The following is a 24,718-nucleotide window of genomic DNA, read 5'->3' as shown; positions in this document are numbered from 1 at the left end:
TCTTTGCGACCCCATGGACTGCAGCAGCCCAGGTTCCTCTGCCCTTGGGATTTCTCAAGCAAGAATACTGGAGTAGGTTGCCATTTCTTTCTCCAAGGGATCTTCCTGACCCAGCAATCGAACTCTTGCCTCCTGCTTCTCCTACACTGGCAGGCAGATTCTTTGCCACTGAGTCACCAGGGAAGCCCGAGCAGTTATATTACTCTTAACCTAATCAAAACACACCTTTGGATCTCCCCTTTTCCCCTTATTATTAGGTAACTGACCACCTAACTGCTCACACCAAAACCCTGGGTGGTAACTCCATATACATCTATCAAGACCCAGGCACTTCCTCCAAAATACACACCAAACCCATCCACCTCACCACACAGCACCATGCCCTTCCTCACACCCCAGCCAACCATCACCTCCCGACCAGCCAACCAGTACTGGAGTTTCCGGACTGGTCTCCCTGTTTTCTTTCATGTCCTTCCCACAACAATCCTTTCTCCCTAGAGGCACTTCACAAATTAGATCCTGCTACTCCTCTGCTTAAAACCCTCCAATGGCTCTGCAACTCTGCTGAGAAAAACCCAGCCCCCCAAATCAGCCCCTGTGGCCTCTGTCTACACCCCCGCCCCACATGCCCCAGGCACCCTGCTTCTCTCTCTGCTCCTCAAGCCTCTGTGTCTGCTATCCACCCATCCTGTCTCCCTGGTCTGGAATATTCTGTCCCCAAACCTTGAGTAGCCATCAACCCCTCACTCAGGTCTCCACTGAACCCCTGTCGTACTGTGGGTTCTTGGCGAGCATGGACCCCTCCACGGCACAGGGTTGGGGGGGCACTCTGCCCCCTTCAAGGACATGAAATTTGCAAAAACGCATCAGAGCTTCTCCCTCATGGCCACATGGCAGAGGCTCAGGCCACTCTGCCTCACTCCCCACCGAAGCTCTGACTCTGGGAGGAGGAACACTGCACTTCCCAGCATCAGAAACCACTTCCTGTGTTTGGGGATTCCCACGGCGCAAGTTCCGGGGCCAGCTGGGGCCATCCCCCACAACAGAAACCAAAAGTCTAAGAGGGAGGAAACAGGCCCCCCAGCAGTGAGGTGGTGAGCCCAATCAGAGGCTCCTGCTGGAGTTTTCCCACCAGAGACACAAGGCAGAGTGGGCAGAAAAGAGGCAGTGGAGCGGGCCTGAGGCTGCTGTCCTTCCCAAGTGTGCCTGCAAGACTGGCTGTGGGCTGGCTTCTGGGAACTTGAATGCACACAGCTCTGTCCACTAACACAAATGTGCCCTCAGTGGTGAAGGGTGCCCAGACTGTCTATGCCAACACCTGCCCTCCTCCCGGGAGCTAGAATTTTAGTAGGTAGTAGGCAGGGGGCAATGGCACCCCACTCCAGAACTCTTGCCTGGAAAATCCTATGGACGGAGGAGCCTGGAAGGCTGCAGTCCATGGGGTCGCTAAGAGTCAGATACGACTGAGCGACTTCACTTTGACTTTTCACTTTCATGCATTGGAGAAGGAAATGGCAACCCACTCCAGTGTTCTTGCCTGGAGAATCCCAGGGACGGGGGAGCCTGGTGGGCTGCCATCTATGGGGTTGCACAGAGTCGGACACGACTGAAGTGATGTAGCAGTAGCAGTAGGCAGGGGGCACTGACAATCCGTTCCCAACAAAAGGCTTGGGCACTGACTGGGTCTCTAACGAACGCCCTGGGAGACAGCACCTCCTCCACGTGGTCCCAGCAGTGGCCAGAGGAATGGAGCACGCCCTGCCGACGCCCTGGAGGAGGCCTCCCGGAAGCTCCCGGCTGATCTCCGATGTCACTCCGGGCACCTCTATTCCTTTAGTGATTTCGCTTTCCTATCCTTTTGCTGCAACCAACTCTAACGTTGTCAGTGGACCCATTTCCGGGTCTTGGGACTCTGCCTATGGAATCACTGAGCCTGAGAGTGGCTGGGAGGATGCCCACCACAAGTAGGAAACAGGAGGGCTGAGGCAGTTACAGCGAGAGGCGCCCCACCACGCAGCAGCCAAGTGGGATGGGGACAGTGTGGGAGGCGGCGTGCAGTGCCCAGGGTCCCTGGGGCCCCGTCGGATGCTCCCTGTGGGCTCTCTGGCTGCGATTCTGTGTGTCCAGCTTCCCTTCGTCCTTGACCACTGCCCAGGCCTGACTCTCCAGCTTGACAGGTACTTCTGGGCTATGCAAAACGCCTTCAGTAAATCCCGTTCTGCTCAAATTCATCAGAGTGCGTCGCTGTTGCTTATAATCAAGCGTCCCCAACTACAAAGTGCACTATGAACAAAACTGGAATATCCACAGAGGGCAGCAGAGGGCCCGTGGTGTCCAAAGAGGGCAGCAGAGGGCCCGTGGTGTCCAAAGAGGGCCAGGGCAGGCAGAGGGCCTGTGGGTCCCACGATCCCAGTCCAGAGAAGGTTTTTCTGAGCAAAGTGAGTTTAAGTGCCCTGCTCTCTGTTACCCAAACTTGGTGCCTCTTCATTCAAGACTATTTTTCAAATCACCTCGAGGCAGAAGCGATGGGATGAGCAGGGCATAGAGACCTGTCACTAAGACACAGAAATTCCCAAAGCATAGACTTCATCTGGATAAGATCACTGGCTGTCATTTACCAGCCCGTGGAATCGACTAGAAGCAAAAAAAAAAAAAAAACAAAAAAAAACCTGGAATCTAAGTTTTCATGGGAGCAATACTGCCAAGTATTCCACTCAACTGATACTAGCCTTCATCTGTTGAACCCCCAGACATACCACTCTGAAGTCCCAAGCGCACACCCAAGCAGGGCCCCAGAGGAGGGGGCTCTGCTGGTTCCCATCCGTCCAGGTACAGCTGCAGGACATAGGGGTCGAGGAAGACCCTCACAGTGGACACACAACAGCAGAGCCGGAAGCGGCGGGACTGGCTGAGCAACGAAAGAGCTCCTTGCTACTTCTGTTCCACCAGCAACCATACCCTGAGATTCCTTATTTGCTCCCTCTCCAAATGGGAGGTTTATTGTAAAATCTTGTTCCTTCTTCGCTGGCGGAGGCTGGATGGATCTAGTGACCAACTACGTCAGAGTCACTAGACATTAAAAAAAAAAACAAAAACTTTCAGGTGGAGAGAAGTGGCAGGGTATCACCCAGGGATCTCCGCAACACTTAAATGAATACTTGGGCCGCCTCTCTGGGGAAAGGGAGCGTGCAATTCCATGAGGCCATGGACATTTCTGAAGGTGGATGCTATCCAACAGGTGCACTGTGGGCCATCACGGCAAGGGCAGGACCAGTAAGGCAATAAAGGTAATCCCACCCCCTCCTTCCCACTGGCTGGCTGAGGGATGCGCAGATCTCAGCTTCTGTGGGCCAGGGAGACACAACGGGAGATTTCCTGGCTGATTATGGGAACGAGATTTTCTTAATCTTAAGCAGAAAGCCACAGGAGGTGATTATCTTCCCTCTGCAAGTAGAAAAAGAGAACAAAGCTCTAACTGCCACTGGCAGCCAACCTCAGACCAACAAAGGCTCTGAACCCGGCCAGACTGTAGCCAGAGGAGCAGTGAAAAACAGACTTGATTCCCTGACGAGTCACTGAGCCAGCACGCGTCCTTCGGTCCAGGTGGGAGCTTCTTAACAGACACATCATAACCGAACAAGAGAGATTAAGGCTGCAGTTGCCCTGACAACCACCAAGAATCTACTATCACACACAAGGTTGGCCAACTTCGACTTTGGAGAGGATGAGGGATGCAAGGGAGATAAGCTAGTGAAGGACCTACTACCACACGAAACACACTTATCAACTGGAAGACGCATCCTTATTTCAGAAATACTAAAGGCCTCATGGGGAGGGGGGATAAAGACATATCCCAGGTTCGCTGTTACATGGCACTGGCCAACCCCGTCCTGCTGTTCGGGAAGGAACCACCATGAAACATATCCTGGGAAGCACTGACACTTGAGGGACGTTACTCAGCTTGAAGGCAAACAGAGAAGAGCTTCCGGCCACTCTATTATTTTTGCCTAAGACTATGGCTATGTGTAGTTATCACTTTGATATCTAAATGCTCAATTTAGATAACACCTCAATGCAGCAATTACGTAACAACAAGACCTCTCACTCAAAACCCAAGAAAACAAAATAGAAACAAATTTGAGTTTGATCACAGGCCACACTTTTCACAGTGCGCACAGGAGAAAGTTAGAACACTACTAAAGATTCAGACAACTTCTGAGCAACCACAAGACCCTGAAGGATGAAAATGCAAGCCGTACACGTCCATAGCAAGAGAAACTGAAACACCTGGTTTGCAAATTGCTGGGTGAAAAAAAGAATCGGATGCAACATCCACTTTTCCTGAAAAAATAACCAACCTTCTACCTCTCCCCTCCGCTTCCCACCGTGCGAGGCTCCTAGGAGGCGCCGCTGGCAGCGCAACAACCTCCATGTCCTCGGATCCAAAGCCCGAAGGGGGCTGCGGACAGAGCATGCCCGGCCCAGCAAGCACCACCCAGCTGCCCAGGCTCGAAGTGTCCACATCAGACACTGCCCAGCTGCCCAAGCTCGAAGTGTCCACATCAGACACTGCCCAGCTGCCCAAGCTCGAAGTGTCCACATCAGACACTGCCCAGCTGCCCAAGCTCGAAGTGTCCACATCAGACACTGCCCAGCTGCCCAAGGCTCGAAGTGTCCACATCAGACACTATCCATCTACCCAAAGCTTGAGGTATCTACATTTGGGAGGTTTCTTTCTACCTCATTTTCAGACTCACTCTTACATTAAAGGGGGGGATAAAAAGTTCGTAGTAGAAATACACAAAACATTTAGCAAGCAAAGAAATAAAACCAAAAGTAACGGCAATCCCTTTGCCCACAGATAGCTGCCATCACTATCACGGGTTGGTTACATTCCTGGTCATGTTTCCTCGGCATAAACACTTTAAACCACGATAGGATTCTACTGTTGTGAAGAAACAGCACACCCACTGTTCTGTAACCTACTTTTTCCACTTATTATATTACTGACATCTCCATGTTATTAAACACTCTTCAGTCTCTCCCCACCCCTCTGCCACCCTCGTGGCTGCACAATAAATAACATTCTCCATCTCATTTCTCCCAGCAGAGAAGGAAAAGCTTTTAGCTCCAGCTTAAATGTTCTCTTCTGCTAATAACACGCAGACAATTAAGACCCCTATTTCAAAGGCAGGCATCACAGCCCATATCAACTTCTTAATTATCAGCATAAACATACTCCAGAACGCACAGAGTTCAGCTCCCTCTGGGTTACAGCTCCATCCAAGAACCACGTTCATTTATCCTCAGGAGTTAACGGGCAAGGAGGAGACACAGCCAGTTCAAAGTTTAAAAACCACCTGACTGACTGTAATCACAGCCGCCTCCAATGATCACACACAGCATACAAAGCACAAAAAGAATTAGAAGAAACTATAAAAGGAAGCAAACTGATTCTCAGTTTTGCCTAAAAAAAAAAAAAAAAAGAAAGAAAAGAAACCCACACTCCTTCCCGTTTCCAAACCAAACTGCCTAAGTTGAAGCTGGCGCTTTGATGACACCCGAAGATAAAACCACTGATGAACTGAGAGAGAAAAAATGGAGGCTTAGAAAAAGCACACGATTCTTAACTGATTCCCATTCTGGAGCTGAAGGTAGCTGGGAGAGTCGTAAGCTCACAGAGCTTTGAATTTAGCGGGATGCACACACACCCACTTTGTGAGTGCTCACAAAGCACGAGAAGTCTCTAAGCAGTGTAGGCTTGCTTTCATTTTTCTGGGAAAACCGAAGTGTCTTCCAGCACTAAAAAAAACAAAACTTAATACATGTAAATAAAACTAACACTTTCGATGCAAACATCTCCAGCTAAACAACAGGAAAAGTTAGTAGAGAGTTTGTCTTCTGCTATGTTACCTGGCGGGGGGACTTCCCTGGTGGCTCAGCTGGTAAAGAATCCACCCGCAATGCAGGAGACCTGGGTTCCATCCCTGGGTTGGGAAGATTCCCTGGAGAAGGGAAAGGCTACCCACTCCGGTCTTCTGGCCTGGAGAATCCCATGGACTGTAGGGGTCGCAAAGGGTCAGATACGACTGAACGCCTTTCACTCACTCACAGGTTACCTGGGACCCAAGCCTATCTGCCCGGAGTCCCCGCATTGATGACATCTAATGTGGTGACCAAATGTACACTGGAAACACAGATCACAAAGAAACGGTTTAACTCTGAAGCTTAAAACGTTAAAACAGATGTTCAACTGGGGCAACTCCGAGTGGCCTCTGGCCAGGTGGGAGTGCACTGTCCATCTTTTCTCACTGCAGCCGCCTCCTCACCACAGCAACCCACAAGGGCACGGCCAGCCTCATGAGGTGCTTTAAAAGACACAAGGCGCGACCCATAACGGCACCGAGGAGGCCAGGAGGAGCCGTGCCTTGAATGAGGCTGAACAGGGAAGTAAAATTAAACCATGGGAACTGGATGAACAGAGGCGAGACCAAGAATCAGAGGTGCACACACACACACACGAAAGATTCACCAGAGGCACATCTCAGGCCCTTGTGGCTGTTCCACAGGATCCCCTCCCGAGTCTGCTCCCTTGGTCCGCAGGGACCGAGTCACACAGAAGATGGAACACACCGTCTCCACCTGGAAGACAGGAGTGGCCACGGAGGTGACCTGAGCAACTCAAGGATCCACCAAAACTTCACAGCAGGGTATCCTTGGTGGTGGTTGTTTAATCGCTTAAGTCTGACTCTTTGCGACCCCATGGCCTGCAGCATGCCAGGCTCCCCTGTCCTTCACCATCCTCTAGAGTTTGCTCACTGAGTCGGTGATGCCATCCAACCATCTCATCCTCTACGGCCCCCTTCTCCTTTAGCCTTCAACCTTTCCCAGCATCAGGGTCTTTTCCAAAGGAAGAACAGTGTATCTGGGAAGCCCTGAGGAGTCCCAGGAGATGGGCCACGACCCTAACCAGCAATGGGACTGTCCCCTGGGCAAGTTCATTTCGTTCTTGGGGCCACCCACCCTACAAACCCGGCCAAGGTCCTTCTGCGTAGGATAGACCTCACATCACGTGCAGCATTTTACACTAAAAGAAGTCACCTTTGAATGGCCCTTTCTTCCTAGTGAGCAGGAGGCAGAAAAAGAATACGAAGCCTCTCACTGGATGCTTGCCTGCCTGCCAAGAAGCCACCAAGCAGTGAGTCTGACGACAGCAAGGGAATCTGATACCCTCGCCATTAAACTCGGCCAGTTCTGAATCAATATGGGATTTTGAAATTAGGGACAAAAAGTCGACTAAAGTGTCAAATTTAAATTTGTTACCCCAGACGCGCTTATGTAATATGGCTTTTCTCACCTAAAACTATTAAAATAAAGTTAGTATTCAGGCCACATGGGTTCAGAACAAAGTTTTATGATTATAACGATATCTTACCTTTTCATGAAATAAATGTCCCAGATCCTGACTCACTGCTTTTCTCTCTGCTAGAACCTGAGCCTCCTTCTTGCCTCAGGAACCAAGAATATCTCCAGCAAATCAATACTCGGGAGTCGTGACGATTATCAATTCCTTCTCAAAGTCAGTGATGGCCATTATGGAATGGTCTGTGCAACTCAGATGGAATTATTCAGAAGTCCTTATGCACCCAAGAAGAAAGGATGTGAGGCTGGCTCTCAAAAGATCTTTCCTGTGCAATTCGTATGTTGTGGGGGCTTTTCCCCAAATCCAAACGCCTGTGCTTCCCTCAAATGTTAATATGTTCTGGGTAAGAGGAACCTTGAAAAGTCTAGAAAACAGATGATTCCTGATACTGCCCACAGTGAGAAACATCACTTTGTTTTTAGTAAAGAACTGATCTTTTGGGGAAAACACTGTTTTCTAAACCTAGGTTCTTTATCCTCATCTCTAAATTTATCCTCCCATTTCTATGTTCCACCAACAAACAACTCCCAAGCCAACAGTAATACCATTAAACAGAAACAGTACAAATATTGCCACCTATAGTTGGAAAATGAAATATATTTGCTTATACTGTGACCTGGAAGAGAAACAATATAAAAACAGAACGTAACACTGTCACACTTCTCATGCCCTGCACTAATTCTACGACCCTGACACTTATCATTATTATAAGATTGATTCATTATTTTAATCCTCTTTTATATAGACTGTCAAAAGGCTGTGTAGTCTGCTTTGTTACCAATTCACAAACGTATCAGTAAGACAGAATCACTTATGCAAAGACCTATTGCATCAAAAAGTTTAAAAACTCAACTTAGGGTCTCTTTTGATTGCTGCTACTTGTCTAGGACCCCAAATTTAAGAGCAGCAGTAAAGCTGGCTTAAATGTCTTAACTCAAAATTAGAAATTTAATATGATCTCAATCTACCACAGAGGAATTAATTTGTTTCTTCCATAAGTCACATAGTATCATGTTTTTGCTGCTGCTGCTGCTAAGTCGCTTCAGTCGTGTCCAAGTCTGTGTAACCCCATAGACAGCAGCCCACCAGGCTCCCCCGTCCCTGGGATTCTCCAGGCAAGAATACTGGAGTGGGTTGCCATTTCCTTCTCCAATGCGTGAAAGTGAAAAGTGAAAGTGAAGTCGCTCAGTCGTGTCCGACTCTTCGTGACCCCATGGACTGCAGCCTACCAGGCTCCTCCATCCATGGGATTTTCCAGGCAAGAGTACTGGAGTGGGGTGCCATTTTACCATGATATAAATAACTGCATAACACAGAAAGGTTATTAATTAGCAATGAACAAGAAGGTTCTTCCCTTCGGGGGCATGCAGAAGCAGTTTAGCAGGAACTCAAAAGTACCGCTGTGATACAGTTCTAAAACCATTCTTAACATCAAGGATTTCTTCCTTGAGATATTTCATGTTTTTCCTGAGGTGTATCAAACATATTGATGCTCCCAGAATCCCCAAACAGCTTTCCAAGGAAGGTTCCTGGGGATGTGGGCACTCACTGCACTGAAAACAAAGATGCCAGGCCCCGTTCAACCACTTCCTTTAAGTTGCATCCTGGGAATTTCCTGGTGGTCCAGTAACTAGGATCCAAGCTTCCACTGCAGGGGACACAGGTTCGACCCACGGTCGGGGAACTAAGATTCGGCAAGCCATGTAGCAAGGCCAAAAATACATAATAAAATTTTAAAATAAAATTAAATTTGCATTCTGCATGGAAAAGAAATTGCAATCATCTGAGGACTCTCATTTACCCTTCTCTTTATGCTTTTGACCAAAAAAAGTTATTCCTTAAGGACACTACTTTTCAGTGATGACATAATAAACATTCAAGAAAACTAAAACAGAATATACATTAAAATGTCAATTGCTTGCAAATTCTACAGACTCCTGGAAGCAAGGAAAAACCTACAGAGAGAATTTAAAACAATGCGTTATATTGAACAAAAATATATTATATTTCATATATATAATATTTATTTAATATATTAAAGAATATATATTTAATATTATATTTAATTTTATATATACATATATGTTTTCAAATTGCTTTCAAATGTCACCACAAAACCCATTCTTTTTTCAGGTTTCTTTCTCAAATGCCAGCAGTAAGGACACAGGTGTAAACAGGATAGCCCATGTCCTGGGCAGAGAGCTCGTCGACCAGCAGGGCTAGGCCTGACTCAGGCACTTGGAGTTGGGATGAAGGGCAAGGCTTACATTCCTGGGGACCCAGCCTCTCACAACATCCTTCAGATCCAGACAGTATACCCAAACTGATTTCTGAAAGCAATCTTGTGCCCGTTTCCGCACAGCTGCAAAGATGGCCTGTGCGGTCTTTCAGCAACCTCTTGAAAACACACATGGACCACCTTCTATCGATTAACAGTTCTTAATTACTCACACTTGGCTAAGTCAGGTGGCCCAGGCTTCCCGTTTCTCCTCTGCTAATGCCCACTTAAGAGCCTTCCTCTGAGTCCAGCCCTTTTCTCAAAGAAGAGCAAAAATTTAACTAGCAGTTGACTTAAAACTGTTCACAGATTGAAGGGGGACGGGGGAGGGCAGGGCAGGGGCGGTGAATGTTGAAATTGATGATCCAGGGTTATCCCAGGCTTCCAACTAGAGTAATTCAGGAACTCTAAAACACCCTTGTTTTCATATTTTACACCTCTAAAATAATGTTGCTTCATGAAATCAACAGTATATCACAGCTTGAAAGCAATTTTCTTTTTGTAGTGGTGCATGAAATAGCCGTACGTCTTAAAACTGATAGCACCTTGGAGTAAAGAAAAGACAATATCCATGTCAAAGGTCAAGCTTATACGTTGTGAAGCGGGTAATACACAAATGAGCAAGATGACTAAGCCAACAGGGAGCAGAGGAGACTGTGGCAAGCACACCACAGCTGCCATGATCCTAAGAGCCACAACTCAGGTCCACTAACTGCCGCCGGGTGAGAATGCGGCTCCAGTGAGTCCGAGTTTTACCATTTTCCATGAAAATTCCTGGGCTTTAAAACACGACACGGACAACACTAAGCAGGGTCCCTGGACAATTTTGACCTGGAAGCCATCAGTTTACAACCCCTGACATTTATGTCTATCTTGCTGCTAAGTCACTTCAGTCATGTCCAACTCTGTGCAACCCTATAGACGCAGCCCACCAGGCTCCCCCGTCCCTGGGATTCTCCAGGCAAGAACACTGGAGTGGGTTGCCATTTCCTTCTCCAGCTCGTGAAAGTGAAGTCGTTCAGTCGTGTCCGACCCTCAGCGACCCCCATGGACTGCAGCCCTCCAGGCTCCTCCGTCCATGGGATTTTCCAGGCAAGAGTACTGGAGTGGGGTGTCATTGCCTTCTCCGTATGTCTATCTTACTTTATCCTAAATAATTTAGCTCTGAAGACTTTTCAGGATACTTGGAAGAGAGGGAGCATGTTAAAAAATGAGGGTTGTAGACTCAAACTAGGTTCAAATCCTGGCTCTACAACTTATTCTCTGTGAGTCCTTATGCAGGTCACTTCACCTCTCTGAGCCTCCACTCCTCAACTGTAAATCACAGCAGACCTCACTGGGTTTTTATGAGGACTAAATGAGACAGTAAGCATATAAAGGCCTAAAACACAGTGCCACAGAGAATATCCTTGTTTGTATGAAATAAAGAGGGAAGGCAACGTACCATCCCATGTCAGGCTGGCCTTCATCTCTATGCCGTCTGCCTCATTCTAACCATCAAAAAAAAATTTAATGCCATACCTAAGGAAAAAGCTATCAAACTTTCACTCAGCAGAAAATCCCATAAATAAAGAATACATTTTTATGTTGTAATAAAATATTCCAGAAGGTTAACAGCAATATTCACGAGTAGACTGTGCCAAAATGTGCTGCAGCTTGCCAAAAAATAAACAAAAACAAAAAGCAAAAACAAAAAACTACCAAGGAACTAAGCCAAATGCAGAAACTAGTCCAAACTGTTCTGACTCCAACCAAATCTGATGCTGGGCCCTGAGTCAGAAATTTGGTGAATTTGCTAACCCCTCCAACACCAAAGTCCTTCATCTGATAGCAATTTCAAATTTGATTACCTAAATGGACCTAATTTGGATCTGGTGAATATGAACCATAATTTACCAGAGGAACCCTGGCCAGGAAGGCACAACAAAAAATAAACAGCACATGCGCTCACACAAGCAAAGCCCGCACTTAATCCCTTTCATTCGACAAGCTGGACAGACCTAGGAACAATGCCCTCTGTCTTGGCATCCCGCGGCTTTCTGGGTTAATGCAGTGCTTCATCACCAGCGCTACCTACAGCTAAAGCCTGTCCATGACAGGGCACAACTCAGTGCCCGCCACGCACACAATAACGCTTTTCATCAACCTCCAATGAACACACAAACGTACGTCCATGAAATTTGCTAGGGACGAATGCCTACTTTGCTAAGAGGTTTATCAGGTGACTCTTCCACCTGGCAATCAAAGTATCTTCCTGGGCGATGATGGCCACTGAACGCCGTATGAGCTGAAATGCATGCCTTTGGAAGACGTTTGTTCCACTGGGCTCTTAAGTGCTCTTAGATGCTCAAATCTTTCCCTTGTTTTCTAACACAGGCTAATTCAGGAAGACAAAGCAAGCTGTGCAAATTCAACCATTTCTTGTTAATATTCTATGAAGGCAATCCCTGATCTTCCGAAGGGTGACATGACAGCATGAAACCACCCATAAAAAGCAAATACAGCACACACGTGAAGTCATCAGAACCACCTTGCACTTCTTCCCCACCCCTAGTAGGAGAAGCTGAAATGGCTGTGACCTGTCTTTTGGAATATAGTGTGTGTAGAACAAAACAGTACCAGCAACTTGGCCATCGCTCAATCAATCAATATAATGTCTCTATCACCTCCTGCTATTCCCCATACAGCCCCAAATCCCCCTCCAGCAACATAAAGGAGTGAATTCAATCATACTATACACATACATACACACCCATACACACACACCTCGATTCTGTTTACATTCCATCCTTCAGTTTCACCCTAGACACCAGTCAAGATCACCAGAATTAACTCACCTAGACAAAAGTGGTAAGGTGCTCTGGGTCGATTCTGACACGAGCTGTAAATGCAGACAAAGCACAAACTACACTGACATGCATGTGATTCATTTACCCACTTGCACTTCCCAAAATGCTCATTTAGAAAACATTTTTTTTCCAGGATTGTAAGAGTCATCATGTAATTAAAAAAAAAAAAAAAAGACCTAAGATGAGAGGCAGCCGTCTTTATCCCCCACAATACTTCCTGCCCCTTTGTTTGGGAATGTGTATCTCACTGCCTTTCTAAAAGCTCACTGCCGGCCCTCTACTGCTACTAATTAAACGGAGAAGTAGAGAATGAAAGAGAAAGCTCCTCAAAGACAAAACCAGAGGAGAGGAGATCCCCCTGGGTAAATGAAACAAAGCTACTTTTCATCCATGCCCTCGGTTAACTGCACGGAAAGGGGGGTATTTTACAAAAGTCCAGCATGGCAAAATGATCGGAAATGCCAATCACTTGCTTTGCGATCACTCTTTGATAAAATCAATACCACAGCAAGCTTTACCAAGCACCGTTAAAGGAGGGAGGGGTTGAAACGTACCCCCGACACTTTCCCCACCCTAAGACACCTATTCCATTACACACGGAACGCGCGCGCGCGCACACGTACACACACACAACCAGGATAGGAAAGATGACGGGAGAGAAGCCATAACATTGTCGAGTCTCAGATAAGAGCCTCTCTATTAACCCCACCCCTATCACCAGAGAAAAAGGGGATCTCCGAAAAGAAAGGAGAGGGAAAAAAGAGAAACCCAGAAATCCTTGAATTTCCAGGCATTAACTTTTCATGAAATGCACAACCAGGATAGGAAATACCTCCCCGCTGAGTAATGCCTCATGGGTTGTAAATTCACCTCTCGAAAGGGGAGCCAGACCTGAGAGCGCATCGGCCAGATGGCCAACCCCTCCTACCTGCTCCATCCAGCCTGCCCGTCACGCCGCGCCGGCGACAGCCTCCCACCCCTCTTTTTGGCAGCGCAACACACCAATAAGGGCCGAGCCTGGCTGGTCGCGAGAGGGCTGGGCAGTGAGTTAGCAGGATCGCCTCAAAAGGGGGGAGTGGGAACCCGCGAGGAGAGAGTGAGGGTAAAAAAACAAAGCCCTTTCTAGGCAAGCCGACAGCCTCGGGGGCGTGGCTTACTTAATTGGCTTCATCAATAAAAAAGATCAATGGAGCTTCCTCCTTCCACCCACCCCAGAGGTGCTGGATCCTAAGGAAGGGGGGAAAAAATGGCAGGGCTGCAAGCGTCCTCCAAGTTTCCAGCAGCACCTGCCACCATGCGGGATCTCCCCCTCCCACCCCAAAGACTCCGAAATGCACTCTCTGGCTTCAGACTGTGCAAGACGGAGGGTCGGACACGCACGGCTCACAAGGTTTCACCCGCTCCCACCGTAACAAGCACACACACACGCAGCAGAGCACTTGCTGACACCATCATGAGAAAGTTCCAGGGGGGGAGACAATCCAGGTTTCCGCCGCGGCCCCGGGCTCCCCCGCGCGGCGCGGGTCTCTCCAAACGCGACACCCATCATGGACTCCAGGGCTGCAGGGGCGAGAGGCGGAAAGTTGCCCCACGGCCCCGGGAGACGCGGCACGGAGGACAGGGACCGGCGGGCGCAGAGCCGCACGCGCCCCCCTCGCACCCAAAGGCGGGGAGCGCCGAGGGAACCCCAGCTCGCGCCGCTTTATTTACCAACAGTGCGCTGCGCCGGGGGGAGGGGACGCCGGGCGGAAGATTGTAAGCACCCTGCCGGGATCCCTGCCCCCGGACGCGCCCGCCTTTGGGGTGCCCCTGCAGGCGCGCGGGTGTGGGGGGGGGGGAGACGACCGTCCAAGGGGGTCGTCCCAGTGCCCACCGCCGGCCGCCGCCGGGCGGGAACTCCCCGGGGAGTCCCGCGGGGAAGGGAGCGCCGCTCACCTCTTCTTCCGAAAGTCCGTAGACCGGCTCCCCGAGCCCGGTCGCCATGGAGCCGGCGCCCCGCGCGGGATCGGAGGCGCTCCCGGGCGGCTGGGCTGTGGCGCGTCTGGGCGGCCGGGTCTCCCCTCCTCCGCCGCCGCCTCTGGGGACTGCCAGCCCGGCGCCGCAGGTGAGGGGGCCCGAGCGCTCGCGCCTCGGCCGCTGCCTGCACCGCTTCCTCCCGGAAGGCTGCGGACCGTGCGCTCCCGAGAGCGCGCCGTGCAGCGGGCGGCGGCGGCGGCGCGGCGCCCCTGGGCTTCCCTCCTCCCGCGCGCCCGCCGCTCTCCGCCCCTCGCCCAGCCCGCTCTCCGGGCTTGGGAAGCCGGCGCGCCCGCCCCCGCACCCGCTCCCTCCCGGCCCCCGCTCTCCCCGCCCCCTCCTCCGCCCCCTCCCGCCCCGGCGCCCGGAGGGGACCCTCCCCGCCTCCCCGGGGCGGGCACACGCGCCCCCCAAGCCAATCACAGGCCGGGCTGGGGGGCGGGCCGCGGGGCTGGCGGGGTTGGCGCCCCACGCCCACCCCGGCTCCCCACTGGCGCCCCCGGCCGCGGGGCGGGTCTCCGAGGAGCGCGGGCGCTCGGCCCTGGGACCAGACCCACCCTCCTCTCCGCTTGGGGGAGCGGGCGAGCTGGGCATTTGGGGGCGCTGGAGACGTTTTCTACAAGAAAGTCCCATTTCTCTTCCCCGAGGTCTTTCTACGAAGAACCCTGGGCCCGCCGTGATTGTTAAAGGGGGTTGGGGGCGAGAAGATGGATGTTTCTGGACACCTTTAAATTCTTGGCAAACCCCGGCAAGCCCAACTTGGCGGCTTTGTGGGCGCCCCGGAGCCGGGCCGCGCGGCCGGGGAGAGGCTGCCCCGGCGTGGCCGCGAGTCGCCACTGCCTGCGTCAACCTTGCCTGGAACAAAACCGACCCGGCGCCCGCTCTGAGTACACGCCCACCCCCTAGAAAACCGACAGCGTGGCTCTTTGAGCCAAAGGCCACTCTTTCGTGATCCGCAACGTGAAATCGCGGACTCAAGTTTAAGGTTATCCTCTGCAGAGGCAAGCTATTAAGACGTCGTATTAGCCACGGTAGGGTTCTCCCCACGTCCCGGCTACTGTTTCTCCAGCAAGCAGTTCATTTAATCCATCAGATGTATAGGAACGCCAGAGACTAAAGAGAGAAATTAGTCAGTCGACTTTTTCGGGAAGCCTGTCCTTACATTTCGTGGTTAAGTACAGTTGTGGGTTCAGAAAGGAAACAAAAGTAGAACATGCTATTTGCCTTTGAAAAGAAAACATCAAAGTGCCCTCTTTGGTATTCACAGGGTGCCTTTAGGATTTTCATTCAAGTCAGTTGTTTCAGAAAGCAATCACGTGGTCCCAAAGCCTCCCTGCAACCGAGCCCGACCGCTGCTCCTGTTCTAAGTATCTAGCTCGTTTTCAAACCAAGGGAAACACCCGTCCTAATGGAAGCTTTCCTTTGCCTCCCGACAACATGGCTGTGGCTTAAAGTTGTGCGAACGCTGGATTTTCTTTCCAGACAAAGCCCCTTGGCGTCAACACCGTGCTCAGAAGCCTTCTCCCCACATGTGAGCCAGTAAATCACAGGCCTGAGATGCCACAGAAGCCCAACCGAGAAAAAAAAAAAATCAATTTATGGAGGAACAGTTAAAAAGACCATTCTCTGTACCTTCTGTCCAGGCCAAAGTTTTTTGACCTTTTCAGATCTACATTATTTTTCTTTTCATAAAGATTTGCAAACACACACACACAAAGGTTCACACAATTCCCATGTGCTCTTCAACAAGCCTGTGATTTCTACAGGAGTTAATGTTCCTTTATCCTCGCTAGCCAGGTCTTTGTCAAGTTTTGTACAGTTTTTTCTATGAGGAGAAAGGTAATCTTTTTTCAAATTTTAAATAGAAACTTGTAATTTCTAATTACACAGGACACCCTTCCCACACCTTGTATTGTAGTGGTAGTCGCCTCCGATGCTTTGCAACCCCGTGGACTGCAGCCCACCAGGCTCCTCTGTCCGTGGGATTTCCCAGGCAAGAATACTGGAGTGGGTTGCCATCCCCTTCTCCAGGGGATCTTCCTGACGCAGGTATGGAACCCAGGTCTCCCGCATTGCAGGCAGGCTCTTTACTGGCAGGCAGTATACAGTTCTGGACTTTATCTCGAGGTGAGGCTCTATCATCTGGGAACTCCAGGGGTGTATCCTGCTTCCTCCCCCTGCCCTGTCTCCAGGGTTCTGTGCCCATGCCCCACCACAACAGTCTGCACCTGCCTGCACTCTGGGGTCACGCCCTGGGCTTTCCCTAAGGCATACTATGAGAAACTACAACATGAAGCTTGCCTCACCTCATGTACTGTAGAGGTGTTGATAAAATTGTGATCTTTACCATTTAGTGTTTCCTGTAAGAAGACTCAAACAATTTATTTATTTAAGACCTAGGAGGAAAAGCCTGGTTTCTTCCAGGGAACTGGTAAGCTTTTGCAGGATGGATGGAGACAAGAATTATTTCAACTAGTGTAGTTTTTCTAGTTACTTTGGCTACCAGGAAACTCAGGACTCATTTTATGGCCCTGAGTCATAAAGTGAAAGTCATTCAGTCATGTCCAACTCTTTGCGACCTCATGGACCATACAGTCCATGGAATTCTCCAGGCCAGAATACTGGAGTGAGTAGCCTTTCCCTTCTCCAGCGGATCTTCCCAACCCAGGAACCAAACTGGGGTCTCCTGCATTGCAGGGGGATTCTTTACTGAGGTATCAGGGAAGCCCTGAGCCATAAAAGAACCCATAAAAAACCAAAATCGATCCCTTGTGTAATTATGTACCAGCTTTCCCCCAATATAGTGGTTCACTACCCCGGATACACATTGTTATCATCTGAGGAGCTTTAAAATGATCAAGAACCCAGTGGCAGGCCTGAGAGACCACAGTTTCCCTGGTTCAGGGTAGGTGTACAAGCAGTGGTAGTTTCAGGAGCTTTCCAGGTGATGCTAATGTCCCCGTAAGGTTGAGAATGAGATGGTTGGATGGCATCACCGACTCAATGGACATGAGTTTGAGTAAACTCCAGGAGTTAGTGATGAAGTCCATGGGGTCGCAAAGAGTCAGACGTGACTGAGCGACTGAACTGAAGGTTGAGAATGGCAGCCCGGGCCAGTGGTTCCCAAACTTGTCTGCACATGTCTAAAACCACTGCTGTGTACCTTCCACGCCCATAAACTCTGGTTTAGTTATGCGGGGGTACTAAGTGTGCATCAGGAGTTTTAGAAGCTCCCAGGTGATTCTAATTAAAGCACAGCACCATCTAGAGATCTCTGGCTTAGACTGATACTCTTTACCTGTTTTCCATGATCCTGATCTTTTCTTTTTCAGTTTAGAGAAAATTACATTTTTTAAAAACATACTTAAATCTTTTGTGGATGTAAACAAATGTACTTTGTGTGACTAGTATCATGGAGCAGTTTTACCCACCCCCTACCTCTCTGAAGTCTCAGATTAGCATCCGGCTTCTTGCAGGAGGGTAGTTCAGAGCACACAAACCTTAAGAGAAATTTGTCCACAGTCTTTCCCGAAGTGAAACTGCCGTGCATTCTTCAATCGATTTCACGTCTACCCAACAATTATATGGCTTCCCTGGTGGCTCAGACGGCAAAGCCTCTGCCTGTAATGCGGGAGATCGGGGTTCGATCGCTGGGTCGGGAAGATCCCCTGGAGAAGGAAATGGCAACCCACTCCAGTACTCTTGCCTGAGAAATCCCATGGACAGAGGACCGTGGTGGGTTATATGGTTCATGGGGTCAAAAAGAGTCAGAAACAACTGAGCGACTTTATTTTCCGCTTTCCAACAATTATATAGAAGCAAACTTGGAGATCCTTCTCTGGAATTTGTTCTATTTTGTTCCCTTCGGAGGCTGCCTTTAACATCTTAGATGTGATATTGTGGGTGTTTGGTGAATGCTCTTTACTTGGATCATCAGAAATGAAAAATTAGCAAGAACAATTTAAAGTACAAGGTACAATGGGTAGTCACAAATAGGGAACATTTTAATGCAAAGCCTCTTTACAAATCACTGAGTTGGCTTAGCAAGCTATGTGTATCTCCATCAAGTCTGGGAAGTTCCCCAAGCTGGATAGTGTCACTTATCTGCATGTTTCAGGTAAATAACACTGGATTTCTTTTCTCTTCAATTTTTGGTATTTTGTCTTCTTTAAAAAGAAAAGTCATGAAGCAGACATTTTGAAGATGGCCCTGTACCTGTAAAACCCGATGTCATCTTGGGACATAACAATGTTCACTGACATATAGAGGAATCTCACAGATTTAAGGCTTTTAGGATTATATAATAAAACATGCTTCAAACTTTCTACAAATAGCTAGGCTTTTTAAGAAACACATTTTGAATACCTATATGTTATTCATTCTAGCACCCTAAAGATAATAAAATTTCTGAGGTAGAAGAGCATGATTCCAATTTTCTCCAATCTGACAATATACCTGCTTTTTATCTGGCTTTTTCCATTTATTAATATTTCTAAAATATTTGATTTGTTTCCACATTTTACTGTGTTTATTTTTTACATTTTAATGCATCTTTTTTATTGAATTATGCTATTATTGTTATTTGTTTTTTTATGGTATTGTTTCCCTCTCCTAGTTGGGATGTTAATCACTACCATTCTGTTCTTTTCCTGTTTACCTTGGACACCTTACATACATACCTTGCTTGACAAGTCAAAAGCTAATATCTTAATCCCCTATCTGAACAATACAAAAAGTTTAAGGCACTGCTTTTGATCATCAACTCTTTCCATGGTATTACTATCCAATTTTGTTCTGTTCATTTTTTTAACCACATTAGATATTTTTGTACACATTTTTTTTTTAGTTTTACCAATATATTTTGTGGTTTTTTCGCTTCTTAGACATTCCTCTGAGATTATTTTCTTCTTTAAGGATATCCTTTTAAATTCCTTTAGTAAAAGTCTCATCGGTGATAAACTTAGTTTCTGTTTATCTGAAAATGTCTACCCTTGTTCATGCAAAATAGTGAAACATAAATTAGAAGCAGACTCTAAACCACTGTGAAATGTAGAAGGAGGTAAATATTCTTAATGTAACTGAGTTTACCATCCCTACCACTCTGAAGTGTCGGTTTGTAAATGAATTTATTTGGGGGTTATTGAGCAGATGGAACCACCCTTAAGAAAAACCACTCAATAGGCTTATCCAAGAAAAAAAAATGGTAGTCTCATTCTCAGCACTTTGAAGATACTATTCTTCTGATTTCTGGCTTCCTTTGTTAACGATGATTGGGCAACTGTTAGTGTAATTATTGCTCCTTTGCAGCTCATCTGCCTCATCTTTTGTTGTTTAGTCACTCAATCATGTCTGACTCTTTGCGACCCCATGGACTGTAGTCTGCCAGGCTCCTCTGTCCTTGGGATTTCCCAGGCAAGAATACTGGAGGGGGTTGCCCTTTCCTTCTCTAGGGGCTCTTCTTGACCCAGTAGCTGCTCTTTATTCTTGGTATTCTAAATTTTCTATTATTTGTCTCTATGTGACATTCTTTTTATTTATCCTGCCTAATTATACTTTGCACAGTGGGTTTAAATCTTCTGTCCTTTCTGGAAAATGCTCCCTTATCATCTCTTCAAGCACTGCCCTTTCTGCATCCTCTGTGTCTGTCCTTCCGGGACTCCAGGTAATCCGACGTAGACCTTCTCGTTCTGTCGTGGATGTCTCTTAACCTCTATCACATACTCCATGTCCTTGTCTGTTTGTGTTGCACTCTGACCGATTTCTTCCCCTCTCTCTTACACTTTGCTAAGTAACTGTTTCATTGAGTCTAATCTTCTGTTGAACCCATTAGTTGAGTTTTTTATTCAGCAATCAAAATTTTCCTGTCCAGAAGTTCTATTTAGGTTTTTTTTTAAATCAGCCTCCTCATTCTTGATAGTTTCTTATTTTGAGTTTCCAAGTTTTATTCCATTAAACTGAATATCTCATAACTAATTATTTTATATTTGTCTAAGGAATATCTAAAAGTTTGGAATATGTCTTCCATGGTTTCTCCTGACTCTTGCTCACTGTGACTTCATTCTATGTGTGTTTAAGGTGAATTCATTTGGTTGTGATTTTATTTGGTTAATCTTTTTCTATGAAAATGCAAAGTAGTTTTGTGTTTGTTTCTGCTAAGGGCACGCTACCACCCTGGGACCACTCTAGACCCTTTTGAGAGCTTTCGTTTCATATAGAAGTCTGAGATTCGCCCACTGGCCCTTAAATTAGTCTCCTCTCAATTGCAGCGTTGAACAGCATTTACTTGCTACTTTAGGAAAAGGAGTCCGTCAAGGCTGTATATTGTCACCCTGCTTATTTAACTTCTATGCAGAGTACATCATGAGAAACGCTGGACTGGAAGAAACACAAGCTGGAATCAAGACTGCTGGGAGAAATATCAATAACCTCAGATATGCAGATGACACCATCCTTATGGCAGAAAGTGAGGAGGAACTAAAAAGCCTCTTGATGAAAGTGAAAGTGGAGAGTGAAAAAGTTGGCTTAAAGCTCAACATTCAAAAAATGAAGATCATGGCATCCGGTCCCATCACTTCATGGGAAATAGATGGGGAAACAGTGGAAACAGTGTCAGACTTTCTTTTTTTGGGCTCCAAAATCACTGCGGATGGTGACTGCAGCCATGAAATTAAAAGACGCTTACTCCTTGGAAGGAAAGTTATGACCAACCTAGATAGCATATTCAAAAGCAGAGACATTACTTTGCCAACAAGGTTCATCTAGTCAAGGCTATGGTTTTTCCTGTAGTCATGTATGGATGTGAGAGTTGGACTGTGAAGAAGGCTGAGTGCCGAAGAATTGATGCTTTTGAACTGTGGTGTTGGAGAAGACTCTTGAGAGTCTCTTGGACTGCAAGAAGATCCAACCAGTCCATTCTGAAGGAGATCAGCCCTGGGATTTCTTTGGAAGGAATGATGCTAAAGCTGAAACTCCAGTACTTTGGCCACCTCATGCAAAGAGTTGACTCATTGGAAAAGACTCTGATGCTGGGAGGGATTGGTCGCAGGAGGAGAAGGGGACGACAGAGCATGAGATGGCTGGATGGCATCACTGACTCTATGGACGTGAGTCTGAGTGAACTCCGGGAGTTGGTGATGGATAGGGAGGCCTGGCATGCTGTGATTCATGGGGTCGCAAAGAATCAGACACGACTGAGCGACTGAACTGAACTGAACTACTGCATTATTCTTTGGTTTCAGCTAGCTTTTTCAGGATGGAGGGACATGGAATACTGAATTACCGATCAGGGAATATTCACTTCCTCACCTTCACAAGGAGTAAATGCCCCTGCCCCAATGATAATGCACTTGACCATGTAACTTACTTACTTATTCCAACAGAATATGAGCAAAGTAGTTCTGTGACCAGTTCAAAACAGAGACCATAGAGGTTTTGCAAATTCTGCCACTCCTTATGTGCTCCCGAGCTACACCATGGGAACAGTCGGTCCTCTAGCCTGGGTCCCATAAGGACACACAAGAAACAGACCTGAACTTGACCTCCAGCCTGGAGTGGGGTCACTCAACTTACACCTGCCAACATGCAGTGTCGTGAACTAGAGATAGATTTATTGTTTTAGCCACTGAAGTTTTGAGATTTTTGCTACACATCATTATCAAAGCCAAGGCTGACTGGTATATGGAACCTCCAGGCTTTAATTTGTTACTTACTGTAAGTCTAACAATACATTTTAGAAGCCAAGATAATTTACAGCAGGAAGACCCTTCAGGGTAATTAGACCCTGTAAGCTAGCTGTGGAAGCTCTAATGACCTTATTTAGTAGACAGGCACTTGAAAGTTAATGCTGTTATGTTTTTCTACGTAAAAGAGGCAGAGTCCTATTTGTTCTTTTAAATAATGCCTTTACATTCTGATTCCCTTCCCATTGACTTAGTAAGCTTTAAAATCAAACACCAAATTCTTCTTTCCTAGAAGTTTCGAAGTGTGTTAATTACTTTCCTATGGCCACTACAATAGATTTCGATGGCATAAAACAATAGAAATGTGTTCTCTTACAGTTCTGGAGGCCAGACGTCTGGAATCAGCATCACTGGGCTGAAATCAACGTGTTGGCACCCTCTCCAGAGGTGGGGGCCAGTAGGGTGGGGAATGGGTTGGCGTCTAGAGCCACATTCCTTACATTTCTCTGCTCACAGCCCTTCCCTCTGTCTTCAGATCTGTGTCTCTTGTTTGTGGTCATTACATCACCTTCTTCTCCCCTCACTTTCCCTCCCCTTCCCCCACCTCCTCCTTCTTCCTGTTATCCAGTCGCTCCATGCCCCCTTCTTATGAGGACAGTAGTGACCTCATTTAGGTCCCACCCGGATAGTCCAGGATAATTATTAAAAAGCGTTACTCAGTCGTGCCCTACTCTTCAGGACCCCATGGACTGTATCCCGGCAGACACCTCTGTCTATGAAATTCTCCAGGCAAGAGTAACGGAGTGGGTAGCCATTCCTTTCTCCAGAGGCTCTTCCCAACCCAAGGATGGAACCCGGGTCTCCCATATTGAAGGCCGATTCTTTACTACCTGAGCCACCAGGAAAGCCCCATCTTAAAATCTTTAATTTAATTATGTGTATACACTCTGTTGCTGGGTAAGGTAACATCACAGGTTCCAAGGATTAGGACCTAGATATTTTTGAAACCCATTTTTCAGCCAACCACAAGAAGTGTGGTAGTAAATTTCAGTCTGCATTTTTTCTGGACGCCACAAATGCTCAATTATTTGTGTCCATTTTTTTTGGTAGAAAGGGGGTGATTTTTTTTTTTACCCCTCATCACACTGCATTTTCATTTGCCAGAAGCAATAAATTATGTCTTTTTTACTCTGTGTTAAAAGTTCTGAAACAGCTGCTCTAATTAACAATTTTGACACATTTATTGATTTTTTAATAAATAATAATCCAAGTGACCTGAAAACTCTCTACTTAAAGGGTGAAATATGTCTTTTCCTTTTGGAACTCCTTTACCCCACTGATAAATTTTAAAAATATGCTTCTAAAATGACTTTCTCTGTTTTCATTATTTGTATTAAAAATGGGAAAGTCAGTAAACAACTAAGTTGTAAAGCTTTGCCTCACTAGGGTTTGTTTCTTTTCTCTCTTTCTTTATTTTTGGCTGAATTGGGTCTTCTTGCTGCCCCCGGGCTTTCTCTGGTTGCAGGAAGGGGGAGCTTCTCTCGGCCGCGGGCTCTAGGCCACGAGGGCTTCCGCAGTTGTGGTGTACAGGCTTAGTTACTCCCTGGCATGTGGAGTCTTCCTGGACCGAGGATCAAACCTGCATTCCTGGCATTGGCAGGCAGTTTCTTAAACACTGGACCACCAGGGAAGCCCCTCCCTAGCAATGTTGAGAGAACTTTCACCTGCGTGCTAGGGAAGGGATGGAGTGGCAGGGAGGGGGCCTTGGGATGATTCCTCAAAGATTGGAAAAGAGAAAGATGGTTTCGCATACTGGAAGTCCTCTTGAATTACTAGTGGCTTCGCTTTACTTGTTAGCAATGGAGATAAACCAAACCAACCCACACAGCTAACAGCAGGGGGTAATCATCCTAGGCTTTCTCAGTTTTCCCACTTCTCACCTCCAAATGCAGCCCCCAGACTGCTCGCTGTCGTCCCTTCTCCCACCTCTACCCCTCCTCCTTCCAGTGTTGTGGCCTGTTCTTTCGGTGTCACTGGTTATATCATCATTTAATCCCCAACAGATGACTCTTCCACTTACTCTGGATTCTACTCACCAGCATCTCTAGGATATATCCCAGTGACTGTTTCCCAGTTTTATCAAGTCGATATAATGGATGTTGGTAAGCAGCTGCTTTGCTTGCCATGGACGGCAAAACTTGAGAGAACAGGATTGAAATACTGAAAAGAAAAAGACCAAAGGTTTGACCACACACTCTGTGAGCAGGATTGTGGAGAAGCAAAATTTTCCCATGTTGCTGGTGAGAATGCCAAACAATCTCTGTGGAGAAGAATGTGTTCGTATCTGACAAAAATTACACTGGTAACATTAATCCAGCCTACTTCTAAGACGGACAGCATTGGCAAAATATGAAGTGAAATGCATTTGAAATATCAGAAGGTTGGAAATAACCCCAGATGTCCATCAATAGAGAAG

At 47.3% G+C, this 24,718-nt stretch overlaps 1 protein-coding gene and 1 long non-coding RNA gene across 5 annotated transcripts in view; both read right to left on the bottom strand.

The window, feature by feature from the left end:
- Positions 1–13,946, bottom strand: part of LOC129636103 (uncharacterized) — a 32,768-nt gene extending 18,822 nt beyond the window's left edge. The window contains exons 1-2 of one of the 2 annotated variants that reach the window (XR_008706645.1): positions 13,479–13,946; positions 12,539–12,582 (exon numbers count right to left, since the gene is read on the bottom strand). This is a non-coding gene — a long non-coding RNA (uncharacterized LOC129636103). Of the gene's footprint in view, positions 1–12,538; positions 12,754–13,478 lie in introns of those variants that run through there. The other variant, XR_008706644.1, reaches the window with a different exon arrangement.
- Positions 1–14,773, bottom strand: part of NEDD4L (NEDD4 like E3 ubiquitin protein ligase) — a 379,737-nt gene extending 364,964 nt beyond the window's left edge. For 2 of the 3 annotated variants that reach the window (XM_055559372.1, XM_055559373.1), the window contains exon 1: positions 14,486–14,773. In XM_055559372.1, the coding sequence (XP_055415347.1) occupies positions 14,486–14,533 (48 nt within the window). In that variant the 5' untranslated portion in view covers positions 14,534–14,773. The remainder of the gene's footprint in view (positions 1–14,485) is intronic. The other variant, XM_055559374.1, reaches the window with a different exon arrangement.
- Between the last annotated feature and the right edge of the window lie 9,945 nt (positions 14,774–24,718).

The sequence above is a fragment of the Bubalus kerabau genome, chromosome 21 (assembly GCF_029407905.1).
Source record: "Bubalus kerabau isolate K-KA32 ecotype Philippines breed swamp buffalo chromosome 21, PCC_UOA_SB_1v2, whole genome shotgun sequence".
Classification (NCBI taxonomy): domain Eukaryota; kingdom Metazoa; phylum Chordata; class Mammalia; order Artiodactyla; family Bovidae; genus Bubalus; species Bubalus kerabau.
Note: the sequence above shows the minus strand (reverse complement) of the source record. Positions and strands in the feature narration are given on the sequence as shown.